General features: G+C 42.0%; 1 protein-coding gene across 2 annotated transcripts in view; it reads left to right on the top strand.

Annotated features, from left to right (window-relative positions):
• Positions 1-13,792, top strand: part of LAMA2 (laminin subunit alpha 2) — a 456,646-nt gene that overhangs the window by 330,880 nt on the left and 111,974 nt on the right. For both annotated transcript variants that reach the window (XM_073337269.1, XM_073337270.1), the window contains exons 29-32: positions 6,318-6,452; positions 7,531-7,655; positions 12,485-12,571; positions 13,506-13,699. In XM_073337269.1, coding sequence (XP_073193370.1) covers positions 6,318-6,452; positions 7,531-7,655; positions 12,485-12,571; positions 13,506-13,699 — 541 coding nt within the window. The remainder of the gene's footprint in view (positions 1-6,317; positions 6,453-7,530; positions 7,656-12,484; positions 12,572-13,505; positions 13,700-13,792) is intronic.

Consider the following 13,792-nt stretch of genomic DNA (forward strand, 5'->3'; position numbering starts at 1 on the left):
TCTGAATGCTCTCACAATATATATATATATATTTAATTTTAATATTCTATAAAGGATTAAGCCCCCGTATTCCAATAGGAAAAGAGAAAAATCTGATACCCAGTTGCTTTCTAGCACAGTGTAATAGGTAGTAAAGCTTGTCATATCATCTGGAATCATTTCTACGGCTTGGTTTAATCAATATCCCAAAATTGCAGTTGTAAGAGCTATGCATGTAGTATTTTTGCCTCAGATGTTTCAGAGGTGACATTGGTGTCCAAAATTTGTATTCAAGTGCATGCCCAAAATATAAGGATAAAAAAGACCTTTCCTGATAAGCACTGCTTGTATCTTTCAAAAATAGTTGTGGAAAATGCATTCAACATCCTCATAATTTACTTCATATTATAACCATATTCTGGATCATTTCATAATTTTCAAATCAATACAGATGAGAAGAATGTCAATAGCATATTTAGGCAAATGATTTAGTTTCCACTTAGGTGAGGACTTACCAAAATTGCATATACCCTAATCCTAAGGGCTCTTAGCACTTGTAAAGGGTCCCACTGTACCAGTTTGTTTTGGACAAGGACATTTTTGAGGGGGAAAACTAAGAATCTATAGTAAGGAGCAAAATTACTTCCATTTGAGATTATTCCTCTAAATTAGAATTCCTCACACGCCATGGTAAAGGTAGATAGACTGTTTCTGTGCTTCACTGATTTTAACATATTCTAAACCAAAATAAAAGTGAGTTGAGATTACTTACTTCTGACTCTAAAGAAAATAATTGTGTTTCTACTTTCTCTCTTACTTAGATTCTTGAATGGGTCACCAATGCTTATAAACTTAACATACTGCTACAGGCTTTTGTACGAGCATAGTCAAGCACATGTCAATTAACACTCCACTCAAATATCCCACTTTTGATAGTGAAAAGCCTTTACTTCAATTTCCCTTCTGTTTTACTTTGCATCGATTTTACTGCCATGTAATGGAGGGAGAACTCCCACCCCTTCAGAAAAGCTTAAATCCTCATCAAGAGTAGGACATGACCTCATTAAGACACCCTTAATAGGATTTGGAGACCTGCTCCATTGTACATGATACTATAAAACTGAATGCCTTATCTATGAGGAACAAGGTAGGTGAGGTAATGTCTTTTATTGAACTAACTTATGTTGGTGGAAGGGGCAAGCTTCAAGCTTCAAGCTTCACAGAGCTCTTCTTCCGGCCTGGAGATAGTTACCAGAGTGTACAAGCTAAATATAAGATGGGACAGATTGTTAAGCATGAGGGGTTGTAGACCACTTCAAATAAAGGGGGCAATTAACATTTCTGCAGTCATAGGTCAATGGAGGGTTCTTAGGCAGCAGGGTGCATTACAAATTGTTGTAATGGGCTGTAACATTAATGTCTCAGTTAAGTCCATGGTTTTTAGTGTTCAGCAGAGTTATGAATTTAAATTCCCAGGCTTGTCCTTTTAAGGTTTTGTGCAGTTTTCCTTTGAGGATGAGGACTAACAGGTTAAATATGGAGTTGGGTTTTGGTTTTTTGTTTGTTTTTGTTTTTTGTAGAAAGCATTTACAGCTGATAGGGTGTTTTTATCTTTTATTATTTTTCTGTGTGAGTTCATTTGAGAGCATAGTGATTGTCTGGTTTCACCCACATAGATGTTGTTAGGGCATTTGATGCACTGGATGAGGTACACCACATGTTGCATTAGGCATGCGTAGGACCCATGAATCTTGAAAGGTGTGTCATGGAAGGTATTGATCATTGTAACACTGGAAATATGTTTGCAGGTTTTGCATCTGTTGTTCTGGCAGCGTCTGGTCTCACTTTGAGTTGGTTTGTCCTAGTCTGTGGGAGCTTTCTTCTTCTGATGTGCTTGGCAAAGTTGGATGTGGGGGGGGGCGTTGTTTGAAGACCAAAAGTAGGGGTTCAGGAAAGATTTATTTCAGGATGTGATCCCTCAAGGATGGGTTGTAATTGTTGATACTGTGATACTGTCTAGAGTGGTTCACAAACATAGATGCCAACCTCAGGGCACACTGCCAGAAACCAAACTGGTTGTGTGTTCTATAGTTAGATACAAACCAAGTATCAAGTGTGAGCTCCTCAAGTACTCGAACAGTTTTAACATGGAGTCGCAGAGAGCCCCTTGGGGATTCTGGTCTATCTTACCACTTGGCAAGTCTGCCTTTGTGATAGATGGTCCCTTACACCAATTATCACAACAATATTCAGTATGCAGTGATGTTGTAGCTATGTCGGTCCCAGGATGTTAGAGAGACAAAGTGGGTGAGGTAATATCTTTTATTAGACCAATTTCTGTTGGAGTGAGAGAAGCTTTCAAGCTTTCACAGACCTCTTCTTCCAGTCTGGGAAACTTACTCAGGGCTTGTCTTCACGTGCACTTTAGTGAAGATGCTACTATGCCATCAGGGGAGCTTCTTCTGTTGACACAGCGCTGTTTACACCGGGACAGGGGAGTTAAGGTGGTATAACTACGTTGCTCAGGAGTGTGGATTTTTCACACCCCTGAGTGACATAGTTATACCGATATAGGACTGTAGTGTAGACATGGCCTCATAGTGTCACTGCTAAATAGTTTGTTTAGCATATGTAGTTAACCCATGTTTCAAGGGACCTATCAAGGTGAAGTGGTCGGTTTACTTACACCCCCCACTAGTCATAGGGAGGAAAGGGAAGAGGTGGAAGAGGCGGGGGGGGTTGTTATTGGGTATAGATTGTTGTAATAAGCCATAAATTCAGTCTATTCAGTCCATGATTCTTAGTGTCTAGCAAAGTTATGAGTTTAAGCTCCCAGGCTCGTCTTTTGAAAGTGTTGTGCGGGTTTTCTTTGAGGATGAGGACTGATATCCAAGCATGTTGGGGATCCCTTGCTTATGCATAAAATATTGCCATCTCCAAATTCCAAGCAGCATAATGATACAGGATCTTTGGGTCAGGGATTTTTATTCCCTTCCCCCAGAATTCAAACTGTGATGAGATGAGGGTTTGTGCACATCCGCTCTTCATGGGTGTGAGGGGAGCAGTCAACAAAGTCTTCTGTCCACTGATGTTCCACAATCGTTCATCTGGTGTCTATAGGTCTTCTTTTGTTGGACAGGAGACTGCACCTTGTGTGGTAAACAAGTATTTCATACTTAGTAATGCTTTTCCTCTGACTGGGTCGGGGGGTCTTCCAGCTTCATAGCAAACATTTTTATTGTTACAAAGCAAACACTTAAATATTACCTTATAACATGGGATACAGATATTATAAGTGAGATTAATTCATCCAGCAACTCACAAGCATTTCATAAAGTCCAAACACCAAATATAGCTCTATAAGTCTAATACCTATTTTAATAACACTAACACACAGGTGAGCCAGACTGGTTTCCAGCCATGCATTTGTCAGTCTTCAGTGAGACTTAGAGGCCTTGGCATGAGCTGGCAGCTGGGTCTGCTAGCATAACAGATACCCCATATAGGTTCTATTGTGGGGTGACACGTGATAACTAGGAGTGTGCAGTCAGTGGGGTTTGTTTTCTGTACAGGTTCTTTTGAGATATTTGGATGGCTTATTCTATGATGAGATCTACTTCTCTGGTGGTGTGTCCTTGTTTGATGAAGGCTGTTTTAAGTGTGTTTAGGTATGTATCCTGAACTTCCTCTTCAGAGCATATTATGTGGTATCTCAGTGCCTGGCTGTAGGTAACAGATTTCTTAGAATGTCTAGTGTAGTTACTGGATCTGTGTAGGTAGATGTGGTGATCTGTGGGTTTCTTGCATATAGTGGTCTGTAATATTCCATTGTTAAAGCTGATTGAGGTGTCCAGGAACTTGATACTGGTGTGGAGGTGTTCTAAAGAGAGTTTGATGGATGGGAGGTGGTTGTTGAACTTGTGGTGAAAATCTATGAGGGAGTTTGGGTTGTCTGTCCAGAGGATGAAAATATCATTGATGGATGTGTGCTGCATTTGTCCAGAAATTCTTCCTCAAGGTGGCCCAAGGAGAGATTGGTATACTGACAAGTGATCCTGGAATCCATGGTTGTTCCCATGGTTTGGACAAAGTGTTGTTGTTAAATGTAAAGTTGTTTTGGGTGAGGATGAAATGGATGAGTTTGGCAATGTGTTTGGAATGGATTTCTGAGCTTTTTCCATTGTTGTAGATATTTGAGGCAGGCAGCAATGCCATCATATAAGGTAGATAGAAAGTTGGCTAGATTGTCGGGCTCAACGGGTAGTGATCAATGGCTCCATGTCTAGTTGGCAGCCAGTATCAAGTGCAGTGCCCCAAGGGTGAGTCCTCGGGCCAGTTTTGTTCAATATCTTCATAAATGATCTGGAGGATGGTGTGGATTGCACCCTCAGCAAGTTTGCAGATGACACTAAACTGGGAGGAGAGGTAGATACACTGGAGGGTAGGGATAGGATACAGAGGGACCTAGAAAAATTAGAGGATTGGGCCAAAAGAAATCTGATCAGGTTCAACAAGGACAAGTGCAGAGTCCTGCACTTAGAACCGAAGAATCCCATGCACCGCTACAGACTAGGGACCGAAAGGCTCGGGAGCAGTTCTGCAGAAAAGGACCTAGGGTTACAGTGGACAAGAAGCTGGATATGAGTCAACAGTGTGCCCTTGTTTCCAAGAAGGCCAATGGCATTTTGGGATGTATACGTAGGGGCATTGCCAGCAGATCGAGGGACGTGATCGTTCCCCTCTATTCGACATTGGTGAGGCCTCATCTGGAGTATGTGTCCAGGTTTGGGCCCCACACTACAAGAAGGATGTGGAAAAACTGGAAAACGTCCAGCAGAGGGCAACAAAAATGATTAGGGGACTGGAACACATGAGTTATGAGGAGAGGCTGAGGGAACTGGGATTGTTTAGTCTGCGGAAGAGAAGAATGAGGGGGGATTTGATAGCTGCTTTCAACTACCTGAAAGGGGGTTCTAAAGAGGATGGACGGTTCTCAGTGGTAGCTGATGACAGAACAAGGAGTAATGGTCTCAAGTTGCAGTGGGAGAGGTTTAGGTTGGATATTAGGAAAAACTTTTTCACTAGGAGGATGGTGAAACACTGGAATGCGTTACCTAGGGAGGTGATGGAATCTCCTTCCTTAGATATTTTTAAGATCAGACTTGACAAAGCCCTGGCTGGGATGATTTAGTTGGGGATTGGTCCTGCTTTGAGCAGGGGGTTGGACTAGATGACCTCCTGAGGTCCTTTCCTACCCTGATATTCTATGATTCTATGATCATGGTGAGGGATGTTGGTGTTCAGGAAAGTGACATCCATGGTGGCAACGATGGCGTTCTGAGGGAAGTTGTTAATGTTGCAGAGTTCCTGGAGGAAGTTGGTTGTGTCCTGGAGGAAACTGGCCCTTTTGGTGGTGATTGGTTTGAGGATTGTTTCTGTGAGACCGAGTATTCCTTCAATAACTGTGCTGTTGCATGATATAAGGGTGTGCACCAGTTCCCTTGTTTATCTTGAGAGGCATGTAGAAGATCCCTGGGGTGGGTTTGTGGGGGTTGAGGTTGTAGAGTTTCTCTTATCTAGGTACACTTTCTCCTAATGGGATGACTCTCCAAAACAATCCTGCTTTGGTTAGGTTTTTTTGTATGGTCATAGCTGTATGCTTTTGGAGATCCACATTGATATACTTACATAATAAGTTTGAAATGAAGATGAAGGGTTTGATTTTGCACATGTCAGCTTTCCTAACCATCTTTGGTGGGTTCTCAGAATTTTATTACCAAGTGGAAAAAACCAGATCAAGAATAAATTTTATTAGAGCTTTTATTATTTTTAATTCTTTACTTCTATAGTATTTAAATTATACATATATAAATAATACATGAAGAATGTTTTTGCTGAGTGTCATTGGACATTTGCTTGTTATCCATCAAGCAGATATTAGCTTGTCAACTCTGAAAAACCCACCAAGGACAAGGGAAACAGAACCCTCCTGCTTGCTCCCTGTAGCCCGTGCAACCATTTTATTTTGAAAATAAACCCTCTTTCTCAAGATATGAAGGGAAAGATGCTTGATGCACAGTGAGAAAGACTGGGTATTTTGCATGTGAATGAAAGGTCTCTGTAGCTGTACTATGAAAAGGCTGGTGCCAAGGCAGCGTTCCAGGGATTTTGCAATAATGTTTCCAATTTTTGTTGGTTCCGCTATTTGTAAAGTACTGTATGTTATTTTTAACATAGCTGGGGGCCTGGCAACTTGTAAAAGCTGCTGGTGGTGAAGATGAGCTTGCCGTACTCCCAGTTTCCATCTATTATGTGATGATCTGTTTTCCTTCTTGTAGGCATGTTCTCCAGGATTTTATAGACTGCCTTCTAGATCATCTGGCAGGAGACCTGGCCCAACCCTAGGCACCTGTGCCGCATGTCAATGCCATGGACATAGTAATATGTGTGACCCTGAAACATCTATATGTCAGGTATAAATCGTAGGCTGTTCCTAACCTAGTGCACTATGTTCTTCTAAAATTAATCTGCTGTGTGCCAAAATTGAAAATCTGGAGGTCATATTTTAATCTCTTGCTTTAAAGATGGGACACTGTCAAGGTTGCCAGACCAAAAAATGAACCTATCTTCAGAGTTTTCCCAGAATGACCTTCTTGAGTAAGGGATTCCAGTCACGTAGTGTAATTTTTTTCTCCCCCAAACTCCGGCAGGTTGAAGCAAGAAACCTGTTGAAGAAGGGTACTCCTCTTTAGCCTGGAGATACAAGAGAACCTGGGGAATGGAGATAAAAGGGGCTGGGTCGGAAGTGCCTAGGGAAATAGCAGCAATGGTCTAGAGTAAGAAGTATGTGTCTGCTGTTTATAGGGTTCCTGGGTTGGAATCCAGAGTAGTGGAGAGGCCCGGCTTTCCTTGGCAGCCACAGGTAAAGGGGCATAAACCCCAAGCAGGGGACAGGCCTTATTTGGGAGCCTGAACAGAAGAGGTTCATTTGAATTTTGTGACTGGGCCACAGGGCCAAACCACTGAAGACCCATCAAGGTCAGCCAGCAGCACGCAGGAGGCACCAAGGGTGAGAAAAGGACTGTGATACTGCACTTCGCCACTTGGAGGCACTCCAGAGGTGATTGCCCCATTACCCCTGTGAGCCCAATACGCAACTTATTGTTTGTTTCACACTAAACAACGTGCTATTCTGATAGACAATAACATCCCCTGCACTGGTGACACATTAAGATGGAGTGTTAGTTGTTTCTCCTACTTTGACGGCTGTAGCAGAGAAAGAAAGGGAAAGATAGATGAACAGGATGAGAAACTGCAGGAATACATGTGGCTAGTTGCAGGCTTCCATTCCTCCTCCACGTAAACCCATATGTAACACACACAGCATGTCTTTTGGAGAGTCTCAAAGAAGGCAGCTCCAGTGAGAACTGCATCAGAGACAGTAGTGAAGAGCTCATTCAGTGAAAAAGATCCCTTGTATCTAAGAATGTCTGACTCCCTTGGGCTGGGAACAAAATATGGTCTGCTTTCTTTCTCCCTCCTTCCTCACAGAACTGCAGGCACAACACCGCTGGCGATCATTGTGAGAGGTGTGCAGTCGGATTCTATGGGAACGTCCCAGGATCTCCAGAGGACTGCCATCCTTGTGCTTGTCCTCTAACCATTCCCAGCAACAAGTAAGCCTGTGGCATTAAGCTGCTTCTTCCAGCCAATAATAACATTGTCTTGGTCTCACTCAGTGTTCTCAGTCAGCTGTACACAGTATAAGTGCCCGCTAAAAATGTCCAATCCACGTTCGCTAATTGATCTTGCTGAAAGAGTCAGGGACTGCTCCTTTGCTAATTAATGATGAATAAATTAATAATGGGTGGAAAATGCAATGCTCCACAGATAATGAATGTGTGTTACAAAAGGTTTCTCATAAGTGAAGCTAGAGCAGAGCTCAAGTACAATGTAGCCACAAGGGAGCTGTAAATAGTCTTTTGCTCATATATTGTGTTGGTATAAATGTATTACAGTGCCTTTCTCTTTCTGCTGTGCAATTTATTGATTCCTTATTTAACGTTACATAGGTTTTAGGCAATTTGTGAAGGATAGAATAGTTTAATCACAATGCAGTTACTGCAGTATCCACTTTATTGGTTGCCTTATGCTAATGAACCTTCCCACCTCCCTCTCTCCTTCCACAAATGATACTTGAGATTTGTTTGTTATTGTGGTGGGAAGCCCTAGGTGCCATCAGGAATCATTCTTTGTTGCCTCTTCAGAGGTTTATGGCACATGATCTTTCTTTTGAAAGGCCGAGGGCCGAGGGCTTTCTCCAAAGCCACATTCTGTGTTCTTTCTCATTGATTGACCTTTAGGGTGTGCTAATAAGTACTTTGGTCAGTACACTTTCCCTTTGAGATGTCATCTTCTGTCTTCATCATTTTATAATTTTGGGGGTGGTTTTGGTGTTTTGGGTGGGAACGGCTCCTCTTTCCATCCTCAATACCCAAGATTTCAGTGATCTTTCATGTGAAGCAAACGGCATCAAGAATTCTTTCAGAGTTCATAAATGCTGAGTCTAGATCAACCAAAGCAATTACTTAGGATGATTCGAGGTTCCCTTTTCCTCAGGAAATTGCTGTGCAACCTCCATAGCTCTTCCAAGTCTTATCAGCCTAGCCAATGAAAGACTTGAATGCAACTTGAATCCAGGTTTCTTCTGTAGCAGTGCAGCGCTTTAACCTCTGGGACATGGTCCACGTGCCTTATTTATAACAGAAAAGGCTTTCTTGAATTGATTTGATTTGATAATGGCCAGCCTGATTTATATTTGTTCCACTTTCTCGTTACAAGCTCTTTGAGATAATATTAGAGGGGGGAAAAATCAGATTCAGCCACTCTATTGTAGCCCCGTAATAATAAATCTACAGACACCTAGGTGAACTACACACGAGCTGGTACTTGGATGACACAGACTGACACGATAACATTTTTTTGAAGAAATAGAATTCAGTTATTTTTATTTTTTAAGTTTTCAAGAGCACAACTAAGTTTAAGGCTTTAAGTTTTTAAAGATGTTTTTGTTTTTCTGCACAATCAGCTTTCAGCTTCAAATATGATGAGCTGAAAAACTGGAGGGAGTAAGTTGCTTATGGGTGTGTGGATCTATTTTTACACAGTTGAAAATGTGTTGGATAATGAGTTTGTGAGTAGTAGATCAATTTGTTTACATTTTATGCAAAGGTGTAATTTTTATTACTCATTCAAGCACTATTGATTTAATGCATTATAAGGATGCTGACTGCACTGTACCAAAGTGGGGAGTTCTGGGCCACCAGCACCTCAGTGCTTTTTCAGCATTAATCTGGTTTGGCACTCCCTGCACAAATAGGTTGATACATTTTGTAGCACAAGCACCATTTTGATGCTTAGCTGTGTCTCCCTCCTCCCCTCCTATTTTTTTTTAAAACTGTGAGTACAGGATCCTGACTTACTAATATTCCAATAGCACACTACTCTACACATCTTTCGTGGGTACACACTACAGTCACCAATTTATCGTGAACAGAACTCATTATATTCTGTGTCTAAAATACACACATTCACTGCTTGAGCTAAAACAAATTATTCTTTCAATAGGGTAGTATTAGGGCAAGAGTGTGAGATCATCACAAACGATCTTGCCAAAGTCTTTAATGACCTCTTCCTAGTCAAAGCTCAGAGCCAGTATTCCATCCCCATGCTCCTCGGCCTGTTAGCCATCTTTGACATCATCAGCCATGCTCGTCTTGAAATCATATCCTCCCTTGGCTTCTGTTACTTTATCCTGTGCTGTTTTTTCTCCTCCCTCTCTGATCGCTCCTTCAGAGTGTCTTCAAGAGGTTCTGGCTCATCCTGCCCATCAACATTCTGTTGTGGTTCCATAGGGCTCTGTCTTTGGTCCCCTTCTCTTCTCCCTCTACACCATACCTCTGGGTAATCTCATCCACAAACAACAAATCAGCTGTCACCTCTCTGCTGATGACTCACTCATCTACCTCTCTATTCCAGACCTGTCTCCCTCTGTCTAAACTGAAATCTCAGCCTCTCTCTAACATCTTCTTGTGGATGTCTAGCTGTCAGCTCAAATTCAACATGGCTAAAACAGAGCTCATAATCTACCCCTCTCTTCCCAAGGCCTTCTCCCAGCACCACCATTCAGCCTGCCTATTAGGCCCATAACTTTGGCATCAATTACCTGTGAAGACAAGCCCTAAGATAATGGTCTTTCCTATCCACCCACACAACTAAAACTTCGGTTCATCTCATGTCTTGATTACTGCAACATCCTTTTCTCTGGCCTTGACAAACACAGTTTTGTCCTGCTCATAGCTATTCAAAATGCTCCTGCAAAGATAGTTTTCCTGACCATTCATTTTGACCATGTCAACCCTCTCTTTGCATCCCTCCACTGGCTCCTTTTCTCTGTCACGCTAACCATAAACTACTCATCTTCACTGTTAAGACCCTACATGGCCTATCCACATGCTACCTATCATCTGTCACCCATTATCAAGATGTCAACTCCCACCTCCAAATCAGCCTATGACATCAGCCTCCATCACCTGTTAGTTAAATTTTCAAACAAGCACCTTTGTGCTTTCTCCCTTGCTACCACTCAGGCTTGGGAGGCACTCCCTGTAAATAGTCTCAGAGCTATCACTTTATCCACCTTCAAAATCCTCCCTCAAACATTCCTTTGCCATGATGCCTACAAAAAACTTGACAATGGTTAGGCTGCTGGCTACCCCTGGGGGAATTCTGCGTCACTGCACATGCACAGAATTCATGCCCCCCACAGATTTCTTTGCCTCCCCACAGAAGAATGACTTCTAATGGGGAAGCTGCAAGAGTGGTCACCCACCCCTCCCCACCAGCACAGGCAGGTGGGTTCAGGTGCCTGGAGCAGCTGGTAGAGACATAAATCACCACCGGGAGTGGGGCTGGGCAGTCATACGTGTGAGAGAGAGAGAGACATTCTGACCCTCTTAATCGCTTCTGCGGCATGCTCGGCATGGAGGGGCAGGTCTTTGGGGTGTTTCTGAGGAGGTAAGCATGGGGCAGGCTCCGTCCCCTTAGGCAGAGCAGAATGTAGCAGCCTGCCTGCTTAGTCAGTTGTTCCCATTGTTCTTAGTGAATTCCCCCAGAAGTATAAAACAGGTGAAAAAGTTTTAAGGCTCCTTCACATTGCCAGAGTGGTATAAAGGACAGTATGGCCTTATAAATGCTTATGGTGCTTTAGTGATTAGAGCTGGTCTAATGTTTTGGACTGAAAAAATATGCTCCATGAACTATTTGCTACTGCCCTTTCTGGTGGTGGTCAGTAACCAATATAAATTATGAGTTTGATTCCTCAGCCCTCACTTGCTCTTTAGTTGTCTTTGATGTAACACTGAGCATTTGGCTGCATATGTTGGTTGACTAATAACTAGAAATTAAGGATCAAACCTAGCTACATTACTATTTGGGGCTTGGGGATTTTCTCCAGTGCTCCTCGCTCCCATTCTCCATTTATTGTATTGTAGTTTAAATAAATTACCTAAGTAATTGAAACCAGTGTGATTATATTACATTATTTAGACAAATAAAATATGCAGAATTTTGCAGAATTTGAAAATATTGTGTGCAGAATTTTTACTTTTTTGGCACGGAATTTTTAATTTTTTGGCACAGAATTCTCCCAGGAGTAGCACGTATGCTGACACCTCTGCCTATTATGCTGACCAATACTTTCTCATTGTTTCTTTGAATTCCCCTGTCTGTCTTCATCCATCTATTGTCCCCATGTCTTATACTTGAACCAGTGGCGGGCAACCTGTGGCCCAGCAGGGCAATCCACTGGCGGGCTGCAAGACAGTTTGTTTACATTGACCATCCACAGGCATGGCCGCCTGCAGCTCCCAGTGGCCATGGTTCAGCAGGAGACGGAGCCTCTTTTTGTTCTGTTTGCACAGCACCTAGCATAGTGGCATCCTGGTCCACAACTAGAAATCCTAGGCATTATGATAGTAATAATAATGATTAATAATAATAATCAGAAGAAGAAGAAGTAACACTTCAGCAGGTCTGATTCTATCCATCAGAGGGCAGAGGCACCCATAAACTCCAGCAGATGCTACATTACAAAACAAGGACCAGAGGACATGGAAATCAGCAAAGTATGGCTGAGGTGGGAAAATTTACTGTTGCTGGAAAAATAGCAGAATTTTTCCCTTCGCTGCTCACCCTTTGACACCATTCACATCACAGCTAGGGACTTATAGAAGAATTGTGATCACTGATGAGTATCTCTCCACTAGATGTACATAGCAGGTACATTAGCGGGTAAAAAATAAGGTACATAGTGGGTAAGAAAATCCCGATATTAACATTGAAGAAGAGACTGTATTAGTGGCCCTGTACAGCTGCTTAGCATGAGATGGTATATAAATGGAGTACAGTAGAAATGGCTTTTTATTCTTTGTTTCCCCCGATTTAGCTTTAGCCCTTCTTGTGTTGCGGAAGGTCTCAGTGATTACCGGTGTACCGCTTGCCCACCTGGATATGAAGGCCAGTACTGTGAAAGGTATGGTAATTGTGTGGGATGAGATGGAGAGAGAGAATTAGAAAGGGGACAGAGTAGAAAGAGGCATAATGCCTTTCAGTGGATGTCAGTAAATAATTAAGTATCTTCTAAATATGCTTCTTTTGATAAGTTATTTCCTCTTCTGTATATGGTTTAAAATCTGGATTTATCAGGTAGTTTAACAATTTCTATTGTAAATTGAGAGTGGATAAACTCATTAATGTTAATTCCAAAATTCTATTGGCTTAGTCTTTTTTTACTCCATGTTCTTTTTTCATTGTACTCCAAGAGCTAAAGAAAATGATATATTTATCTAAAATTATGTGTTATACATATAAATTGTCCTGATGTCATCCTAAAGTTCCCTTTTTGGCTGTTAGTGAAGCCTTTTTGACCTTGACCACCAGGAAGAAATTTACAGTTAGATTTATTAATAACCAAAGAGACTGCAGTTGTTCTACCCATAACAACAAATAGCTGCATAACACAGTATGAATAAGCTGATCACAGTTATCAGGAGATTATTAGTACAAATTTCTCTTTTAAACACAACAGCCAGACAATCTCTTGATAAAAGGTAGATCATGGGGGAGATTTCAAGTCAGTCTGTTGTAGAGTTTTACTTCTGATGGGGCTTGAGTGTCTGCAAAGCTTTTAGGGAGCATTAGACCTTGGAATCATTTTGCCCAACCCTGCTGTCCTGATTGAAACCCACATATTGATCACAGGATTGTGCCTATAATCAGTTGGTCAGGTGGTATGCAAATTTCTCCCTTACATAAATATATATTTGTTCATAAAGTGCCCCAAAAAATCCCAAGGCTTGTGCTTTTGGGTGCTCAACTTGGTATAGTCTTGCCAACTGCTGACAAGATAAATATAATACACTGCATTCTTAAGAGGACAAATCTGTGTTGATATTTATAATGTCTAGATGTTCCCCTGGCTACACTGGTGACCCAAGAACTCCAGGAAGGTCCTGCCAAGAATGTGAGTGTGATCCATACGGTTCACTGCCTATCCCCTGTGACCCTGTCACCGGACAGTGCACTTGCAAACCTGGATCCACAGGGTGGACTTGTGCAGGCTGCAAGCACCAGCATGTGCGTGATGGCATGGAGTGCATTTGTACGTATACTAACATTACCTTTCGGGGGGTTATGGTGGTTTGTGTCGCATCTCAGGAGCTGAATCTTGTTATGGTGCCAGTCAATTATGTAG

The sequence above is a fragment of the Lepidochelys kempii genome, chromosome 3 (assembly GCF_965140285.1).
Source record: "Lepidochelys kempii isolate rLepKem1 chromosome 3, rLepKem1.hap1, whole genome shotgun sequence".
Taxonomy (NCBI): domain Eukaryota; kingdom Metazoa; phylum Chordata; order Testudines; family Cheloniidae; genus Lepidochelys; species Lepidochelys kempii.